The sequence below is a fragment of the Megalobrama amblycephala genome, linkage group LG9 (assembly GCF_018812025.1).
Source record: "Megalobrama amblycephala isolate DHTTF-2021 linkage group LG9, ASM1881202v1, whole genome shotgun sequence".
In the NCBI taxonomy this organism is placed as follows: Eukaryota; Metazoa; Chordata; class Actinopteri; order Cypriniformes; family Xenocyprididae; genus Megalobrama; species Megalobrama amblycephala.
In genome coordinates this window covers 8,747,370-8,768,332 of record NC_063052.1, presented here as the reverse complement: position 1 = coordinate 8,768,332, position 20,963 = coordinate 8,747,370, and the positions used below count along the sequence as shown (strand labels likewise).

The 20,963-nt window shown below is 38.1% G+C and overlaps 2 protein-coding genes across 6 annotated transcripts in view; one reads left to right on the top strand and one right to left on the bottom strand.

Annotated features, from left to right (window-relative positions):
- The window catches only part of LOC125274934, a 30,658-nt gene extending 24,745 nt beyond the window's left edge, over positions 1–5,913 (bottom strand). The window contains exons 1-4 of one of the 3 annotated variants that reach the window (XM_048201503.1): positions 5,468–5,913; positions 3,582–4,240; positions 559–720; positions 300–451 (exon numbers count right to left, since the gene is read on the bottom strand). In XM_048201503.1, the coding sequence (XP_048057460.1) occupies positions 300–451; positions 559–720; positions 3,582–4,240; positions 5,468–5,736 (1,242 nt within the window). In that variant the 5' untranslated portion in view covers positions 5,737–5,913. Of the gene's footprint in view, positions 1–299; positions 452–546; positions 721–3,581; positions 4,241–5,467 lie in introns of all 3 variants that reach the window. The other 2 variants (XM_048201502.1, XM_048201504.1) reach the window with 2 other exon arrangements.
- Positions 5,914–6,494: 581 nt separating this feature from the next.
- csmd2 (CUB and Sushi multiple domains 2) overlaps positions 6,495–20,963 on the top strand; it is a 320,658-nt gene continuing 306,189 nt past the window's right edge. For all 3 annotated transcript variants that reach the window (XR_007186350.1, XM_048201499.1, XM_048201498.1), the window contains exon 1: positions 6,495–7,180. Coding sequence is in view for 2 of the 3 variants with exons in the window: in XM_048201499.1 (XP_048057456.1) it covers positions 6,997–7,180 (184 nt within the window). In the remaining variant the exon portion in view is untranslated. The remainder of the gene's footprint in view (positions 7,181–20,963) is intronic.

The window sequence follows — 20,963 nt, the reverse complement described above, 5'->3', positions numbered from 1 at the left end:
TTCTCTCTTGTTTTTGTTTGTATAAAACAAACAAATAAAACAATTGACTCCAAGCACAACTATGCCGCAATATGCTTACAAAATCGTTAACACATTTTTAATAACATTTCAAGAGTTCACATTTAAAAATAATCAGATAGAGTAAAAGAGTATGTGTATTTGGTGTGCTGTCCGATATATATATATATAGAATGTGTGTATGTGTGTTCAGTATAACCTCAACCTACATTCACTGGATTTACAAAACCATTGTAGTAAACTGAAAATCAGCAGGTTAAATGCTCAGATTTGAGTTGTACCTCAGGAAACCGCAGGAAACAGTTGGCCGGCAACAACCACAGGCTCTGAGGGCCATGACCCGTGCCTGTAAAGACTGGGGCGTTTCGTAGGGGACACCTTTCACTGCTGTTCCAAGTCTGGATTCCATCCATATTTTCTGTAATGGATATGTCTGTAACCAAAAACACAGAGAACGCACTTAGTAAACTGAGAGAGAAACAGAATGAACAATGAGAGACAGGTTTAAGGTAAGTGAATCATCTTCACCAGGGCCTGGACCTGTGGCCTTTGTCTTTGCGACAGTGGCATCCTTGTGGTATATATGGCTTTTGGCATTATCAAGAGGGCCAGCTGCATTCTGCACGCTCCCGGTACTGCTGCCAGCCCGCGTCTGTGCCATGTGGGCACCATCTGCACTCCTGCCCAGCTCCACGTATCCACCTTAGGAAGAACAGGTGACAGGATTAACACATGAGGAACGTGAATACTAGGCAAATCCAAATGCCATTTTTAATGCCATATGGAAAAACACCAAATCAAAATGTACGTGGGAAGTACTATGTCAACATCAATGTCTTTTTGAATGCTTAAGTAAAGGTTTGCACATATAATGAATCAATAATAATCAAGTAATGCAAAATCGCTATTTATTTTATATGAATACACTACAATTCAATCATTTTTATTGTATTTATTTATTTATTTATTTATTTATTTTTACTTTTAAATTGGTCAAAAATGACAGTAAAGACATTTATAATGTTACAAAAGACTTTTATTTCAAATAAATGCAGTTCTTTTGAACTTTCTATATTATTGATATTAATAAGAAATGTTTCTTAAGCACCAAATCAGTATATTAGAATGATTTTTGAAGGATCATGTGACACTGAAGACTGGAGTAATGATGCTGAAAATTCAGCTTTGCCATCACAGGAATAAATTACAAAGTAAAATATATTTAATATATTTAATATTTAATATATTAAAATAAACATTTTAAAATAGACATTTAAAATTGTAATAATATACATTTCACAACATTACTGTTTTTACTGTAATTTTAAGTGAGCATAAAAGTTAAAACATACTTAAAATGACATAACATAAATTAAAATCAAATACTGAACTTCAATATGCAATTTACACAAATTAGTGTCCAAATCTGCATGTACCCTTTGCCCTTTAGGATGCAGAAGCATTGGCAAAAAAAGTAAAGAGAAAGAAGAGAGACGGCAGGAGAGAGAGGAAAGAAAAACATGAAGATTGCAAATCGATTGTGTTTAGACTGCTATTACAAACGGATTCCATTACCAAGAGGAAATGGATATATTGATTTGGGCCAATGCTCTCTTCTTTATGTTTTTTTTTTTCTTTTTCTTTTTTCATTTTCAAAATAATGAGTGACTTTTTGAGTTTGAGTAGCTCCTTTTGAGCCCTGAGGAGAGAGTTGACTGAGCACCATCCATAGCCATCCTCGCAAACAAAAACAACACTTTCGCTTTGAGCTAATGCAAGTCGTACATCAGTGCCATACAGTGTCACTACCAAAGACTCCCAAACCCACAAGACGGCATGAGGTTGATTGTTATCGCTATGGAACCTTTACCTTAAATGGTGTTTCTATAATTGCTATCCTGGAATAAACTACCTAGACTCAATACACCGACATGAGTAGCAGATCTGTTTATGTCCGTAAGATGAAAACTACTTGTACTGAAAAACTTGTCATTTTGCAATATATACAACTCACAGCAGCACAGTACAATAAGTTGGAATGGAGGTTGATATGACTCTGGTGGTATCTAGTAATTCTTTTGTCACTGCGTTACCCCCCACCCCCCAACACACACACATTATTCCGCTTAACCTTCTCATACACAGAACAGCTGCAGTGTGATGCTTCATTTGTGTTGTGGACATGTAAAGTCTTTGTGCTAAGGTTTGAGTGTTCATGAGTGTGAATTTGTCCATTATTGGTGAGAATATTCAAGAGATTCTTTCTACAAGTTACACTTTTACACCAGCAGGTGGCGACAAGTGTCTTTATGACTGAGTTATTTGAATCATTCATTCAACCGATTCATTCAAAAAGACCAGCTGTGTCCGAAATCACCCCATATACCCTTAAATAGGGCATTGTTTGAGGGGACAGACATTTGTAGTGGTATTTGGGTGTTATCAAGTGCACTCATTCAATCCCACAATGTACTGCAATAACGAGTGTACAACCGCTGTATGCTCAAAGTCTAGAGAATACCCATAATGCACTGTGAGAGTCGCGCGCTGAGTGAATTCCTGCGTCTGATCAGAAGATGCCGCCCGCAGCTGAATCATCCATCCATCCATTTTCCAAACACTGGTCCAATGTGGGTACAATGTAATATCATACAGGTATAAATCCCTTTTTAATTGATTATTAAATTGCCAGTGGTTTCAGATAATTATTAAATGGCAACAACGAACTATGCAAAAGTGGCAGCCCTTCCGGGACACCAAGTGTCCGAATTCGCTCACTCGTTTTCATTCACTCCCTCAAGTGAATATATGTAGGGACTAATGTGAGGGTATAGGGGGTGATTTCTAACACAGCCACTGATCCATACAAACAAAAAAGACTGTTTCTATGAAACACTGAATTACTCAACCAATTTGTTTAAAAATGCTACTTCATTCAGGAAAAACATTACTGTGTTGCAGTACTGCAATGGTTATGCTGTGGATTTTTTTTTTTTTTTTTTTTGAGCTGTTTTTATTTTGTCTAAAGTTATGTATAAGTAACAAGTGACGACGACCATTGAATTTGCGTTGAATGTGCTATCAAAAGTGTTCGGCAGCGGCGTCTCTACTAATAGCGAAGATATTTAACTGCTTCAAAAACAGCGACATTACTACCTCACAACTGAGAAATGTTACGTAGCTTTTTAGTTGCGAAACTATCTTACTGATAAAGTAAGGGCAGCACTGACACATGCTGCACATATAACATATGTGAAATAACTCCAATAGCAGATTTATACAGGTGGAGCTGGGGAAGGTGGAGGGTTTCTGAAGCATGCTGCAGAGCAAACAATGCCAAGCATTTGAATGTTGAGCAGAAAGCTCATTGGCTGCTGATGCCACAGCAACCAATCAGTTGAGCTATGTAGATAACGACGTGATCGCTAACAAATTGAGTTAAGGACCTATCAGCCTGCGCCATATAGAGTTTCATGACAGAACTTTGTATTAGGTTTCAGATTTAGTTTTGAATTAGAGTTAGACATGGTGGATAAGCAATGTCAAATGTTATTTAAATGTACCTTTAAATGTGTGACCTTTAGGAATTATCTGCTCCTCTGCCTTTTGGAATTGTGCAAACATGGGTAGATGGGAACACCTTGGCGATGAACTTTGACCTTCCAATATAACTTTTTCTCTGCATACACTTCCTATTTGGGGGGAGCCAGGCTGCACAATTAGGTCTTGAGCTGTTTGTGTTTTTATCTTTGGGGTTGTTTTGGCCGAGGCATGAGGTTTGACTCTTGGATGTTCTTTTTGATTTTGTTTTTGAGCCCTCTGTGGTTTGCCACAATGCAGTTGGATGTTTGGTTTTTCCTTTAAGAGAGTAGCTTTATAGGAGCCACTTTTGGAGACGGAGGCTTGCTGTGGTGGCCTGTCCGCCCGCGGTGAGGCAGGAGGGGGAAGTGGAGGAAGGTCTTCGTTTGAGGGCCCCTCAGAGATGTCTTGCAGTGTGGCCTGTTTAGGTAGGTGAATTTGTTTAAGAAACTTCTCAGTTTTCCTTTTGTTAGCCTCCTCCTGGCTTATGATCTCTTTAGTCTTCTCAGGTTCATGACCATGGCTGTATCTATCATCAGCAAAACATGGACACGTGGCATTGACATGCCCCTTCAGAAGAGTCTGGGTCATGTTATGCTGAGTCATTAACATGACCTTGTCCAATGCTGGTTGCCCCACTCTCCTGAAAAAAGAAGGAGCATGCATTATTTCAAACTGCAAGTGCATTGTGAATGCAAGTTAAACTGTTGGGAAAATATTCACAGGCCAAAAAGGATTGTAGTGGAGATAAAGGCATTGAAAGCCCTAAAAGCACTCCATAGCTTTATGTAAAAAGGTAAACAAGCCTTCCATTAACCAAACATGAACTTTCTGAGAATTTTCTTTGCATGTTGCTACTGCATGGGGCATATGTCTCCAAGTATGAATATTTCATGATTTTCTTATGGGTGCAGTGCTTTGTGAGGTTCAAATGAACACCAGGAGGAGATCTTCCCATTGCTACATGGTCTACCTAAAATAGATAGGGTAGGTGTTTCCACGGACCACCGGGGACAGATGGGAGATCTATTAGCATGGGCTGCCATAGCCAGATTTTGCATGCGGTAATTCACACAATAGGGAAGCTGTCTCTAACTTTCTTTCGTTTGTAAAAAGTTTTCCCATCTTCAGTCCAATTTATTACAGACTTAAGGGGTTTTTGTGAAGATGATGCTGCCTTATTTAAATGCAGAATCAGTGCTGCTTTAAACTTTGCTGTTAAATAAATGTAATAAATGTAAAACTTTGGGGTTGGTAAAATTTTTAAAAAATGTTCTTGAAAGAAGTCTCTTATGTTCACCAAGCCTGCATTTATTTGATCAAAAATACAGTCAAAACAGCAATATTGTAAAATATTATTACAATTTGAAATAATCTGTTTCTATTTTATTAAATTTTAAAATATAATTTATTCCTGTGCTGGCAACGCTGAATTTTCAGCATCATTACTCCAGTCTTCAGTCCTTCAGAAATCATTCTAATATGCTAATGTGGTGCTCAAGAAGCATTTCTCAATATTATCAATGTTGACAGAAAGAACAGCATCAATTTGAAATATGAATCTTTTGTAACATTATAAATGTTTTACTGTCACTTTTGCTCAATTTAATGCATCATCGTTGAATAAAAGTTTATTTCTCAATACCGATGATACATTGCATCATTTACTCAGAATCTAAGCAGCATCAGAACCTTTGATATTGACTGTTGTGTGACGCTTTAATGCCGCATTGGAGTCGGCACAGAGCAGATTTGACTCATTTACTTGTGACATACACATTTATTAGAAGGAAAATAAGCACATACTGGAGAAAAAAAGAAAAAGAAATAAAAACCCGTGTTATATAAAAAAAAAAGTTAGACAACTTACTGTGTGCGGCTGTCATCATGTCTTCTTGTGTAGCTCAGGATACCACCGTTCTCATCCGCAAACACATGCGCATTTTCTGGTAAATGCGGCCAAACCCCCTTGCTGGCCAAAACAGAGCGCATCAACACTCTACCGCAGACTCTGTCCAGGCTGTCCTCTGGTGTATGAGGATGAATCCACATTGACCTGGGAAATGGCCCTAATGCGTCCCAAAAACGCGGAGGGTCTGTTTTAGATGACTCATCATCATCAAACGGTCTTGTAGACATTTTAAATTTCCCTCCCGAAAAAAAAAGAGATGTTTAAGTTGTTGTCTGATCGTGATTTTCTTATTTGTGGCTTGCGTCTGTCTTACTTGGAATGTTTAGAATTGAATTTCAAATATAAACAAAAACAATTATGCAAAAAGCTACAATTAATTTACGTCACCTGAACGCGTAGCAGGAGTGGAGAAAAAGCGACGCTTCCCGGGTAAAAAAAAATGTTTTGGGGAAACATGTGATGCAAATGTCATTGGAAAGTGACTACACTGTTTGCGCGTGAATATGTGGCCAACAAAACAAAATAAATAAAGCATCATATGCAGAATTTCTATTTTCATTAATAGCCTGTATAACTTTATTTTTAATATTTTGGAAGAGTTATGCAATATTTCATGTATGTATAAATGCATAATTAATGCATAACAAATTATTACAGCATGATATACTTTGATTTTCCGTCGTTTTATAAGGGATTTTTTTTTTTTTTTTTTTTTTTTTGAAGTGACGTTGATTTCACCTCGCTGGGTAAATTGCGTTTCTTTCATTGCAGGCTAGTCTTTCACTTATTATATTATATTATATTATATTATATTACACTATTATTTCTTACAATTATAAACTTAAGAGTGTTCGTGTTGTTGGCACACCTTGCAAAGGTGAGAGAGTGATGGAGCGAGCGAGCTATGGAGAGAGAGAGAGAGAGAGAGAGAGAGAGAGAGCTCTACTGCAGTCGCGCTCTTCATTTCATTTGCTTAAGTCTTGAAACGGAGAGTCCAGAGGTGGAAATCCCTTAACGATTATTTTCACGCCTAGAAATGATTCAGACAATGATGAAGGCTGTAAACTTCCACGAGTGGGCGGTGACAGTGAGTGTATCCTAGCTGTCCTTTCATAGTGACTCATTGTGAGAAACGTGGATTTTCAGTGTTGTAGGCTACTAATTGGAAATTAAACTTATACGCGCGCGTGGGGGAGTGGACAGGCGTATGTCGCATCATCCGTTTGAATCGGCTCCAGACTTTATCCGTCTGTAACGTTCATGTGAGCTCGAGGAGACCAGATACAGTTCTCATTACCAGCTCTTCAGCTTTTAGGAGAAGAACGCGTCTATTAGAATCGGCTCACCCCGCGGCTCGCTTGAGATGGTTCAGTCCAGCTGCGAGGGTCCAGTCTCCATGCACTGGGATTTTTCTCAGCGCCGACACCAAGTGAATCTTCCTTTTAAAACCATCTGATAACCGTGCCTGCCAAAAAAAAAAGCCCACCATGAGCGCCTCTTTTAATCCTGACAGAACGGGACTCGTGAGGACAGAGTGCAGATGTACATTTAACGGGACGAGGAAACTGGATGGTATAAGGATTTTTGCGCTAATGAAGGTGGGAGTACAGGCGCATCACTGGAGCGGGGTGCTGTTCTTCTATATGGGGCTGCTGGCTGCATCGGTTAAGGGTGAGTTTCCCGTTTATGGTGCATGTGGTCCTGTTGCCGTGCGCGCGACCCTCTTGGAGGCTACATACGACCCTTTTACCCCTGACATGTGGACGGAGTGCTGTCATTTTCAATTCTGTGCCAACCGCATGGCATTTAATGTTGGGTCATGCGTTTCATTGATATGGATCTACCAGGCATCAATGGATATAAGCAGCAGACTCACTAGAGAAACATTCAAGTCAATAACATGAAAAGGTTGTACATAAAGCAGCCAAGTTTATCATTTATTTGTGCTTGAATGTATATAAATGTATATACTTTTCAAGGCGCATTTCTTGCCAACCTTGGTCTGCCCCATGCAAGCATAATATGTTGCATTATGCTTTGAATAACATGTAGGCTACCTCAGAGCGAGATATTGGTTTTCTGGTGGGTGGACAAGAACATAGCACTTTGATTTTTAAGGGAAAAAATGGGTTAATAAATAAACATGTCGACGAACCATTTCCGAAAAAAATGTATATGTGTGTGTGGCGCAAGATTTCGTGAGTGTGGGAGCCAAGAGTGAATGAGTGAGTTTGGGAGGAAGGGGGGCGTATGTGGAGGCTGGAGAGAAAGGGGGGTTTCATGCCAACAAAACAGGTCTTTGACTCTGCGCTATTTTCAACATTTATTTGACCATAATAGGATATGTTTCCTACGTCTAAAACATTTCCATTCCAACAGCCAAGTCATAGGGAGCATCATTTGTTGCGTTTCTTGAAATTGTGGCATTCCCAACCAATTATCCGTCCATGTACCTTGAAGAGAAGTTGTAGTCAGAGTGTTGGTGGTGTTTAAGCCCAAATTTAGCTAACATCAAGTGTCATGATATACGAATTTAAACACCTTAACTGTCATCTCCATTTATGTTCCACGTAAGCAAGAAAAGAAAGTCTCACAGTTTTGGAACAACATTAGGGTGAGCAAAGTATGACATATTTTTAAAAAAATACATAGGCTATATTATTTTTGACTGAACTATCCCTTTAATTCAGCAGCATTTTGAACAGTCTCGCGCAACAGAGATTCAACAGCATTGTTTTCCTCAGAGTTGATGTTAGGCGGTACATGGTGATAAAAGCTGCTAAACGAATCCACAGAGCACAGAGCATTTTATGAGTTTACCTTCAATACGTCGAATAAGTAATTTCACCAACAGAATGTTCTACGTTTTTGACCGAGTCCGTAAAGCGCTCGCGAAACCGTCAAGCAGTTTCCCTCCTTTTCCATTGAGCGGCACTAAAGCTTCAGAATAGCTTCGCTTACACAGAACCGGCAGTGGAGTCTCTCATGCTTCATTAATAAACCGAGTATATCTTGGAAGCCTTTTAGAGTTTTCGTGTTAGCGCATAAGCTATGACTGGTGAAATAAAACGGGCATTTTTTCTAGCTGGAAGGAAATGCAAATTTAATGCCTCTTCAGCTACTGGGGCATGACTGAGCTCATCATGTAGGCTCTATGGTCACTGCATATTGACAAATTGCTGATTGAAAAGAGGGTAAGCATTAACTTGCACGAAATGTTCTTAAATGAAAATAGTTTTAACGGGGAAAATGTATAATGTTTCAGTGAAAACCTGGTTAACTCTTAGTTACCTTACCATATAGGCTACAGTAAAAACACATATAATAATCAGTTAACGTTTATGCCATGCAAAGCTCTGTGAGTCCCAGGTGCCAGTTTTTTTTTCTTCTTCTTAAATTGCTGTTTTTTTTACTGTGCCAATGTTGTCTACATCTTGACAAAAGTAAAATATTTGAATTAAAACTAATCCCATTAATCAGTTTCTGTCTTATGGAGTGACAAAAATAATTTGGTTATTCATGTGCACTTGCTGAACCTCAGAAGTTGCTGCTCTGGATATAATGAAGCACTCAAGATGAAACACTTTTTCATATTTTAGCCAAACATTATGACTAACAACTCATCATCATGAATATTTTCCTTACCCAGAATCTTTAATAGTCAATGGCACTCGACTTCATAAAACGGTCAAAATGTCACGAAACTGATGCATTTCCATGATGCAACTTGGTGTAAGGCTCTACTGAACATGAGAATTTGTAAGCATCCAGAGAAATCTTTTCATCATGTGTTTAGTTTTGGTTAGCCCCTTTGGTTGTTTGAACGTACAAAATTTCGTAATGTTTGAGATTACGTTAGGGAGGACGTTTCAAGCTCCCTCGAAACCCAAGCAAAGACTTGTCTCTCTTTAGCTACCTTTTTTTAGGGCTGAGGTCCAGTGCTATGATGCATTTGTCAGCTGAGCGGCAACAGGTGTTTTAAGAAGACTTGAAGGAATCGCTCAGAGCAGCTTGTGGACACCACAGTGCTGTGACACTTCAGCACCACGGACAGCTCCCCTCGAGCTCTGCTCATTGCGTCTTTTCCACTGTTTGTCTTTAAAAACCTTAGCAAACAAAGGTTTTTAGACATATTTTGTGCTGAGCGAACAAAGGAGCATTAAACGTTTAGTCTGACTGTAACGGTCTGCCTCTGCTTTGACTCTTAGAGTTGCAATCCCCAGCTGCAGTCCAATTAGGACCACGGACAGCTCCCACCAGAGCATTTAGCATAGCTGTACAGCAGAGCACAAGCTGGTTCTCTCAAAACGAGACAACGCTTACAGTGTTATGTGTCATTGAAAACCTCTCCACTCAATACTCTGTCACATTCATACCTGCTAACATTTGTTTTTCGCACCCCATCTCTTCCTTTCTCTCTATCCTTTTTTATAGCACACATAATAACCTTTTCGAAGAAAATTAACACCTGTCAATCTGTTTGCTTAGACTTTCAAGGTAAAGACTACTAAACAGGTCTGCTGTTTGCATGCAACTCCCAGAGGGCTGAAGGATGCCTTTGGCAAGGAGTGAGTTGATTTGTTTATACAGCTGCATCAATAGTACACCAAAAGTTTCCCTCCTTTGAATGCACTGTGTTTAACATCAGATTCTTATTTAGCACATTAAATAAAGTGGCTAAGATGAGTGTGTGACTTCATGCTCATGGTATTAAAGGGATAGTTCACCCAAAAACAACTATGACCCTCATGTCATGTCAATGGAGTCTAAAAAAAATTAAAATTTTCAAAATATCTTCTTTCACGGAAGAAAGTCATACATGTCTAGAACCAAATGTTTATTTGTTATGTGCAAGGCTTACACAATGTTCACTAGACATATGAATGCTTTTGATAATGCTCAGGCTGAAGAACATCGACAGAAAATATTTATATAAAAAGTATACATGAAATATGGAATGTGAAACCTTCTATATGTAAAACAGAGCAACAATTGATGGCTTCATTTTCTTTGTAGCTATTCTTTGCATTTTCATCTCTCTTGTTTGAGTATAAGGATGGTGAAATGCACACATATGCTCTCAGATACATTTACATAGATATGGGAATGCAAATATGACAATTATTACGGCTCAAGAGGTTTTCAGTTAGATTGGTGAAAGGTTAGGCTTCCATTATGGTACACAGCTAAGACCTGGGTTAAAAGACTAGTCAATATGTACCTGACATTTGCAGCTGAAGCCAGCATGACAGGCATGAAGTGAATTTTGTATGTGAACGTTTTTTTGTAGTCTTCAGCTGTCAGATGTCTTTTTTTATTAGTGTACTTTGAAGTATATTGGGTTTTTGGGCAAAGTGTGACTGAAGGTCAAACATGATTTGGAGCATATTGAGACAAATGGGCCCATTATTGTAAAGTTTTGTTGGATTTTTTGTGTGATGGTGGCTGAAAGAGAACAAAAATGATATACTCTACTGTTCAAAAGTTTGGGGTCAGTACGTTTTGGGTTTTTTTAATAAGCATGGACATTAAATTGATCCAAAAATGACAGTGAAGGCATTTATAATGTTACAGCAGATTTCTATTTCAAAGAAATGCTGCTGTTTTGAACTTTATATTAATTAAATAATCCTGTTTTCAACAGTGATAATAATAAGAAATGTTTCTTGAGCAGCAAATCAGCATATTAGAATGATTTCTGAAGGATCATGTGACACTGAAAATTGGAGTAATTCAGCTTTTCCATCACAGGAATAAACTACATTTTAAAATATATTAAAATAGAAAACATTTATATTAAATAGTAATAATATGTCACAATATCACTATATTATGTTTTTACTGTATTTGTAACCAAATAAATGAGGCCTTGGTAAGCATAAAAAATCTCTTTCAAAAACATTTAAAAAGTCTTACTGACCCGAAACTTTTAAAGGATTAGTTCACTTTCAAAATTACAGTTTCAGTGCAGATTCAAAGGCCTTTAAACAATGCCAGACAAGGAATAAGGGTCTTATCTAGCGAAACGATTGGCCATTTTCTAAAAAAAAATTTAAATGTACACAAATGCTCGCCTTGCAAGTGCTTCCGCCAGACCGCCTTCCGTATCTGTCAAAAAGCTTATGCTGTATGTCCTACGCCTTCCCTATTGAACTTACGGAATGAACGCAGCGCCAGTTACGTTTTTTCGTAATTTGAATACGGAAGGCGGTCTGGCGGAAGCTACATATTTAACTTCATAACTTGTTAAATATGGATATATTTTTTTACACAAGCACATCAGTTCGCTTCAGAAGGCCTTTATTAACCCTCCTGAGCCGTGTGGAATATGATTATGATGGATGGATGAGGATGGAGACACTTTCTTCAGCTCATACTCGTTTGGTGTCGCATACTGCCATTATAAAGCTCGGATGCTTCAGGATATTTATTAATATTTCTCTGATTGTCTTCGTCAGAAAGAAGAAAGTCATATACACCTAGGATGGCTTGAGGGTGAGTAAAGCTTGGGCTAATTTTCATTTGAAAGTGAAGTAACCCTTTAAACAGTAGTGTATGTGAGAAATATAGCCCCAAATATTGGTATTGTAACAATAATTCAAAGTTCCTGCATTCTGCATGGATTTTTTTTTACAAAGGATTTTTGTTGAAAGGTTCTAACCTTGTAACAGTGTTGGTTCTCTGACCCAAAAGTATGATAGAATTGATAGCATAGCAGTCCTCTTGCTCTTTTTGGTTTTCAGTGAGCGAATATAAATGCGTAGGTCTCTTCCTGTCATCCAGCGGACTCTATCTGTTGTAGATTGACAAAGGAGATTTCTTCTGCCTTGCTGCCTGTCATTTCCAGGTTCTTTTCAGAACTTTGATATAGTGTTTTCTTATCTTTCATCTGCTGTGATTAGATTACACAGTTAATCCATTTACATATCCTCCAACCCGAAACTGCTTTGTTTCTCTTCTCTTCTCCCTCTCTTTCTCTCCATTACACTGGCTTTTATGCTTTTGTGCCCTTCCATCCTCTGTCCCGCTTTGGCACGAAGCATCACAGTCAAAGGACTGCAATTTGATTTTATTTGGCAGTGCTCCACCGAGGGGTGCCATTAGTTACTGCAGACTACCTCCAGCTTTTCTCCTCATATAGAATGTAATATTCGCCCCGTTTTTTAACACACGCAATCAAGTGGTGAGTTAAATGGATTGATGCCAAAAGATAAGGGACACAGAGAGATAAAGAACAGGGAATTAGCACAGGACAGAAAACAAGAGTGAGGTATAGGCATGGGTGTTTAGAGACACACAGACCTGAGTGAGGCGGACAGCCGTCAGGTCGCAGTGCGCCGGCTGCTGCAGCCTGTTATCCGCTCTAATCCGTGTCAGTGCGGCGCCGCTGTCACAGCAAACACACCTGTCAGCCAGCGCTTGTTCTATGTCTGGGTGGAAAACTGTGGGATATACTGGAATAGGCAGGAATTTGAGGCTTTATTGGGATGCCATGGCAGACTGTAAAGACTCTAAACTGTTGGTATACTTTTTATGGTTTATCAGTATCTGTTTTTTTTTTCTTGTTTAACTTCTTATTAGCCAAATAAATGCCCCAAAGTTTTATATTAACAATTTAGTGTAGTAGGTCAAAAAGTCAGCAGCGAGACATTTCTTAAAGGGACAGTTCACCCAAAAATGAAAATCATCATTTAGGCCGCATTTACACTGCAGGTGTTGCCCGATTCTGATTTGTTGACTATATCTGAGATTTTTAACAACCAGCTTACGTCTTCTTTTAAAAGTGACCCATATCCGATATACTTGCATTTACACTATACATTTTGCGAAAACACCCAAAGGTAGATGTACTGACCCGGAAAAGGAAGTAAAAATGGTGCGATTTGCAAAGGACGCAGACAAAGCTTTTGCTTTCCGCACTCTTTAAAGGCCAGCAAAACAATGGTTTCTTAAAAGGATAGTTCACCCAAAAATGAAAATTCTGTCATTATTTACTCACCCTCACCCTCATGCCGTTCCACACCCATAAGATGTTCATTCATCTTCGAAACACAAATTAAGATATTTTTGATGAAATCGAGAGCTCTCTGACTCCTCCATAGACAGCAATTTAATTACCTTTCAAGGCCCAGAAAGGTAGAAAAGACATTGTTAAAATAATCCATGTGACTACAGTGGTTCAACCTTATTGTTATGAAGCAGCGAGAATACTTCTTGTGCGCAAAAACAGAACAAAAATAACGACTTAATTAAAATTGCTGTCTATGAAGGAGTCAGAAAGCTCTCGGATTACATCAGAAATATCTTAATTTGGGTTCCGAAGATGAACGAAGGTCTTACGGGTTTGGAACGACAGGAGGGTGAGTAATTAACTACATAATTTACATTTTTGGGTGAACTAACCCTTTAAGGTGGAAAAAAAGCAATGATCGCTGCTGTAATCACTGTGGTTGGTGAGTTGACGTCATTCACCCTACGTTGCTTTTTCAATGACGTATGACTCGCATTAATTGGGAAATATCCGATCTGTCCACTTACATGACAGATGCAAATGCACAGATCTGATTCATATCAGATTTCCACATATGAATGAGGCCTGAAACTGATCTGAGAATATCAGAATCTATGTGTTTTTTTCCTACTTACACATTCGTGGGTCATATCCGACCTGTGCCACATGGGAGAAAAAACTCAGAATTTGGTCACTTATGACTTTCTTTCTTCTGTCAAACGTAAAAGAAAATATTGAAAAATGTCGGTAACCAAACAGATAAAAATACAATGGAAGTCAATGGGAACCCAAACTGTTTGGTTATCAAAATTCTTCAAAATGTATTCTTATGCGTTCCGCAGAAGAAAGACAGTTATACAAGTTTGGAACTAAATGATGACAGAATTTATATTTTTGTGTGGCTATCCCTTTAAAGGTATAGACTGAGTATACATTCAGGAAGTGATGTCAGGCAGACTTAGGAGTGCATATTCACTCTGTAAAGCCAATTTGAGTTCAAGGGACAACTGGAACAAATCATTAAACCATAAGCATGAGTCATTACCCTCTCCTGTACGAGAGAATCAATAGCGTTCTGTAGATGATCATTTTAATTCTCTAGTACTTCAATTATTCTATTACTAAAACAGCATCGATCCAGTGACACATGAATAGCAAACAAAGCTTGATGTTAAGTAGCATCACGCTGTAGAGATGTACTGCAAGAAAGAATATAGATGAATCAAATGAACTAGACTGATCAATAGTTATGAATCATTCTTCACTGTGCAATTTTCTATCCATTTGTAGATAATAAAAATACAACAACAATAACAAAATAATTTTTGTATCATTATTTTTCATGTAAAATACATGAAACTTAAGTAAATTGAACTGGATCCTCCTGCTGGACTTCTAGAATCCCTCCAATTAATTTCAGTTCATGTCCTTTTCTGATCCCACCTTTATTGTACGTGTATTAAATTTAGATTTTTCTCTCACACAGAATGGAACATTTATTTATTTACTTATTTTGTTTGTTTGACATAAAATACATTGAATTAAATGTACTTTATCCTCCTCCACCAATCTTGTTGTTATTGTTTTGGGCCCCTCTGGACCTGCGGTCCCCTAGAATCATCTCAACCTTTCAGCCCATTAATTACGGCCTTGAAGAGAGGAGGGCGGATTTATCAGAATGGTTATCAGTGAGGGGGCGACAGAGAGTTCTTCATTAAAAGTCTATCCTCTGTCTCACTCATGTGTTCGCCGTTGGCATGGGGACACTTCATACCGCCTCGGTCTGAGTGCACAATAAACAAACAGGGCCACATTCATTCCCTGTTCACCCCCTCATTCAGACCCAAACTAAAGGAACTGTAGGCTTATTTAAAGAGAATCTAAACAAGCTTGTTTGCAGACACAACTTCAATCATTGAGAGAAGAAATGAAATGCTTAGTTATGCAGTTTTAAGCCCTGAAAAAGAAACAGCATAAGTAATTTGGTAATTCCTCAATGGTTTGGCCCTTGATCGTTGCTTGTGTGCTAGAAGGAGGAGGCAGAGAGATTAACTGGAGCCGACTGAATCCAGTTTCATTGAAGACCCATGTTAGATCTGAACACTGGGCCATTGTGGCTCCGTAATGGGGCTGAAAGTGCACTAAATTCTGCCTGAACTGCACTCCTTGTGTGTGCTCTCTGCTCAGTCAGGAACATCTCTTTGAAACGCTGAGCTATTGAGGCCACCCGGTCCATTTTAGAGCATTCTTTGCTCATGGCAAAGAAACAAAACACTAACCTGTAATATTCATAATGTAATGAATATCTAAGTCACTTTAACATGCAGGTCGACATCATTTTCTGCTCCAGGCTGAATTAAAACATTCGCCTCATGCAAACATAACAGCATATCTTAGTAGTCACTATAGACACTGTGAATGCATATTTAATGTGAACCTAATACGGATGTGTTTGAGCTGATGCCCATGATGATATAAGACTTTTATTGAAGCGACTACTTGCAATCAAGCGTGTTTTTTGTTATGTGGCTGTGATGAGCTTTCCAGCAGCCTTTTCACATTGTGCTTGACCAATGTAAAGCAATGTTCCTGGTTCAATACAAGCTACACATTTGACTGCATCAAATGCATTCGTGGCATAATGTATTTAACACAAACAAATTATTTTGACTCATTCTTTCTTTTCCTTAGAAAAGCAAAAATCAAGGTTGCAGTGAGGCACTTACAATGGGGACAAACTTTGGAGAAGCTTATAATTTGTTTAAACCATTCATTCAGTTGTTAAAACGTGATATTATGTATGAGCTATGGTCATATGATTTTAGGCGTATGTTGTCAAGGCAACAAAGTAGTAAAGTTGGATACACTGAGATTTTTTTTTTTTTTCAATTATGTTAACACATATTGTTGGCAATACTGCTGAGTATTTTAACATTTATGGATCGGCTCAATTCACTTCCATTGTAAGTGACTCGCTTTTTTTTTTTTTTTTTGCTTCTTTCGACTGTCGACTTGACAATCAACAGATATCAAAAGGTAATCAACAATTTTTAACAATGTTAAAATGGTGTAATATTTATGAATTGATTATGTAGGCTACTTGTCCATTTCGTTGCGAGTGCAGTGCGCTTGAGACCGCCCACACACTCGTCTGATTGTCTGTTATTTTTGATTGACTTTGTCGCATCTCATAGTTGTGTCTCGTCTGGCCTGTGGACAGACAAATTGCTTGTCAATGGAATCTTAACGCATCGTGTCTGGTTAGGACAATGAAAGTTGGACTTACCCCAAATTGCAGTGCCAAAGGTGCCACAAGACAGTGCTTGAACAAGATGGTGAGTTGTTTAGCAATAGACAGACAGTCATAAACTGCTTCGGAGTTTACCTCATTAAATATTCATGAAACTTCCTCACACACTGTTTGAATGGCAAATGTGTTAATGGAATGATATAGCTCAAACATAGAGCATGGCACTTACAGCATCAAGGTCATGGGTTTGATTCCTGTGAAATGCATAAATTGATAAAATGTGTCCTTTGACTGTTCTGCCAAATGCATGTAGGCTAATTTATATAACATCTCCTCAGATCAACAAGCAAGCTGTGTGCTTGAACGTTATTAACCTGATAAATGTGTGAATATCAATGTTAAGTGGTATTAGAATCATCATATCAAGCGTCACACTGACTCCAGCTGTGTTGATTGTCACGTGGACCCCGTCTGTTGCCCCACTGAAAACAACAGTGAAGCCGCCTCGCTAAAGTAGAGACAATTTCTGCTCTTTCCACAGCATTTGCCTTTCTATTAATGGTTTCCGCAATCACATCGCGCAGACATTAGCGTAATGTATGGATTTACCCAGGAAAGCTGAGGTTGCCAATCTCCATTGTAATGGCGGGCATTCTTCGGTTAATGCAGATATGATGGAGCCTGGAGCCAATGCTTTGACACATTAGAAGGCAGCTGGTTGTACATAGAGAGATTTGTGGGACTAAGAAGGTTGTTTTTCCTCTTGTGCTGGCACATTTGAAATCCCCATTCACATCTGCCTTGTTGGTATGGTGTAACTGAACTCAGGCCCTAATGGCATTTTCCACTGGTCCTTGAAAAAAGGAAATATGATCGATTTGAAGTGCTTATGAAAACTGGTGAGTCAGACCCATTTGTCTCTTAGGTGCCCAATTTACAGCAGAGCTATGGCAGCAAAGCTAAAGGGAATGCATTTCCAGAGATTGTAAAGATTATCTGCTATGGCTGGTGAAGCATTAACCTCAACTTTAACTTTGTCAGAAGTGGGAGGTTTCACCTGGATATGTTTGCTACATTCCACGTCCGCCTTTTCAGATATATATATATATATATATATATTTCACAGGTGCAGGAAGACAGGTAATCTGATGCGATTAGTACCAAGCTACTTCACAATATACAGCACGTTTCAAATCTATCTATCTATCTATCTATCTATCTATCTATCTATCTATCTATCTATCTATCTATCTATCTATCTATCTATCTATCTATCTATCTATCTATCTATCTATCGTAAAGATCTAGTAAAGATCTAACATTCCAGTCCAGTCCACTTCAGTCTGCACTGCTAGAAGCTAGAAACAGGAAGACAGCAAAAGAGAGCGCAAATGAGAAAGAGCGTGTTCAGTCTGTACTGCTTTAGTGCAGATAACAGTAATTTTCTATTATGAATCTTATGCTTTTGCCAAACAATGTCATGCAAAGACTGATTCCAAGGTATGTTCTAAAGCTGTGCTTTGGCAGCAAATGCTGATGTCATATGTATTCACACACATCTCAAAAGCTTTATGGAATAATTTTGTTCAAAGAAACCCAAATTTTCTGCCAATGACACAGACTGCTGTTATCTTACAATGAGTGTCATGAGTTCTGTTCCAAAACCTTGCTGCCTCCTGTATACTGCCTACATAGTCATCCTAACTGGAATGGAACCTCATAAGTGATGTCATATGTATAATATAATAGATATAAATAGCGTTCATCATTACACACAGCACACTTGTTGCACAATTTATTTCAATACAAAAGACGCAAGAGCACTCTAATAAGGATAAATATACACAGTACACAGACATTTTGGGTGAAATAGTCAGTGTTTAACTAATTGAAATAATTGTAAATATGCAGTGGATTTGTTTCCTTTTTTATTTCCACACTCTGAGAAATGCTGGGTCAAAATTTGGGTCACAAATGGACAAACCCAACTGTTGGATTAAATGTTTAAATTAAATTTTTAACCCAACACTTGGGTTTGTGTATTTGATCTGGGTTGAAACAACCCAACATCTTTTAGAGTGTATTTTATATTTATTTTTATTTTAAATATATGAATATTTAATAATATTTATCTACATTCTTTACAATTTATTTCAATATAGAAGATGCAAGAGGAACAATGTGGCATTCTAATAAGGATAAATATACATACAAACACATTTGGGTTAAAATAGTCAAGTTTTTAATTAATTTAAATAAATGTATTGATACTTAAATATAATTATTTATTTATTTTAGTTGTATTATATATTTAATTTGATTTTAAATATACAATAAGAATATTGTATTTATCTACATTTCTCTCATTTTTTCTGGGATGGGATTGGAACAGTCATTGTGCCATAAAATGCTGCTTTGGAGGCCACTTATTGGTTTTGGAACAGCGATGATGGAGGATTGATTGTGTGCTGACTTCTAGTTAAAGAGGTGACCAAAGTACAGTCCAGTTGTTCATATAGAATTCCCCCTCCTCTTGCTTTCGCCCGCCCCTTTCCCACTCCCCTTCTCTCATACGGTCTCTGATTGCGGGCACTCTGAAGGATTGCTGTCCTGCCGTAGTACAGCACGGCAGCGATCGATTTATCAAAGTGTCATGCCGAGGCGCTGCAGCCCCGTAGCAGCAAAACAACAGCGGAAGCAAAACAAACATTGGTTGACTCTGGAGGTGGTCTCTGCAGTCGTGCTAAACAAGGTCAAAGCTCTCTCTTCATTTTCACTTCACTCCACCAATATGCTGGGAAGACACTAAACAGATGCAAAAAGCCCTAGTATACTTAGGGATCTCAGAGGTGTTTGATACAAGAGGTTAAATGTGTGAATATTTGGCGAAATAACTACAAAGACACAATGATGTTGTGACTTTTTGGGACTCTTGTGAAGATCAATTAAGTGTTTATGGATAAAGTACTATGGAGCTTTTTTGCCTCTTGAAGATTTATGCAGCACTGCATTAATGCAGGTCACTTGCTTATATAATGCATTTGTAAATCTATGCTCAAGGAAAGAAATTACCTGCTGCTGAGAGAGAGGGGGTTACCCTTCATTAAGAGGCTACATAATGTATTTCTTTTTTCTTTTTAGCTCAGTAGATTCAATTAAACAACTGAACTTCCTTTGATTAACTTAAAAAATCCTATAATTAATTGTTTATAAGAATGTTCCTCAACAAAGTCTTATTTTTTTGTCTAAATATGATCAAATATTTTCTTAAGAACAAATTAACATTAATATAAATGTATACTAGCCATGCCTTGTCCAATACAAAGTCATTATTTTATCCATTTACGTATTAAAGGCAGGGTAGGCAATTTCTTAAAGTTTTTTTTTTGTTAAACTGGTTGAAAATCTCTTCACATCCTGATAGCAATCAATAATAGAAGTGGTCTAAATATCAGAACATGTATATATCTTCTGTGGAAGTCTCAGGACCAAAAAATGTTCGTCCAATCATCGAATACGGTCTGCATTCGTTTCTATGGCAATACTTTCAACACCGAAATGAACCTGCAGCAGTCAGGTGGTACAAGTAAAAGCTCTGTAAGTTGTTTACGTTTATTATTATTGTAATATTATGTCATGTCATATGTTTTGGAGGAGGTGTGGCTTTTTAGAGCGCTCTGAAGGGAGGGTGGGATTTTATGCTTTCAAAGTTAGCTTGCTATTGCTAGCCTCTCCAAAATTGCCTAGCTTTAACCTTTTTTAAGAAACAAGCACCTTAAGATTATCATTTGAAACATTAAATGATTATTCGGCTGCATGAACAATTTCTTTTGACCAATAGGCTTTCAATTGTAGTAACTCTTACTGCAGGTTACCTAGTTAGCCAGTAGGTGGTGACAAATAACTGTCTTTATGAGCGAGTCACTGAATCAACCGATTTGTTCCAAACCACTGATTCATTCCGGAATTAATCAAGTGACTGCCTTTTTATGAGTGAGCAACTGATTCATTTAGCTATGGAACAAATGAATAGGCTTGTTCGAGATGCATCGGCACTGCAAAGACCGATTGGCGTATGACATCAAAGTACCGCGAGAGCAATTCAAAAGCATAAGGAGTCATACGCCCTCCAATCGCTCTCGCTGTACTTTGTTGTCATACACCGACTGGTCTGCGCTGCGCCGATGCATCTC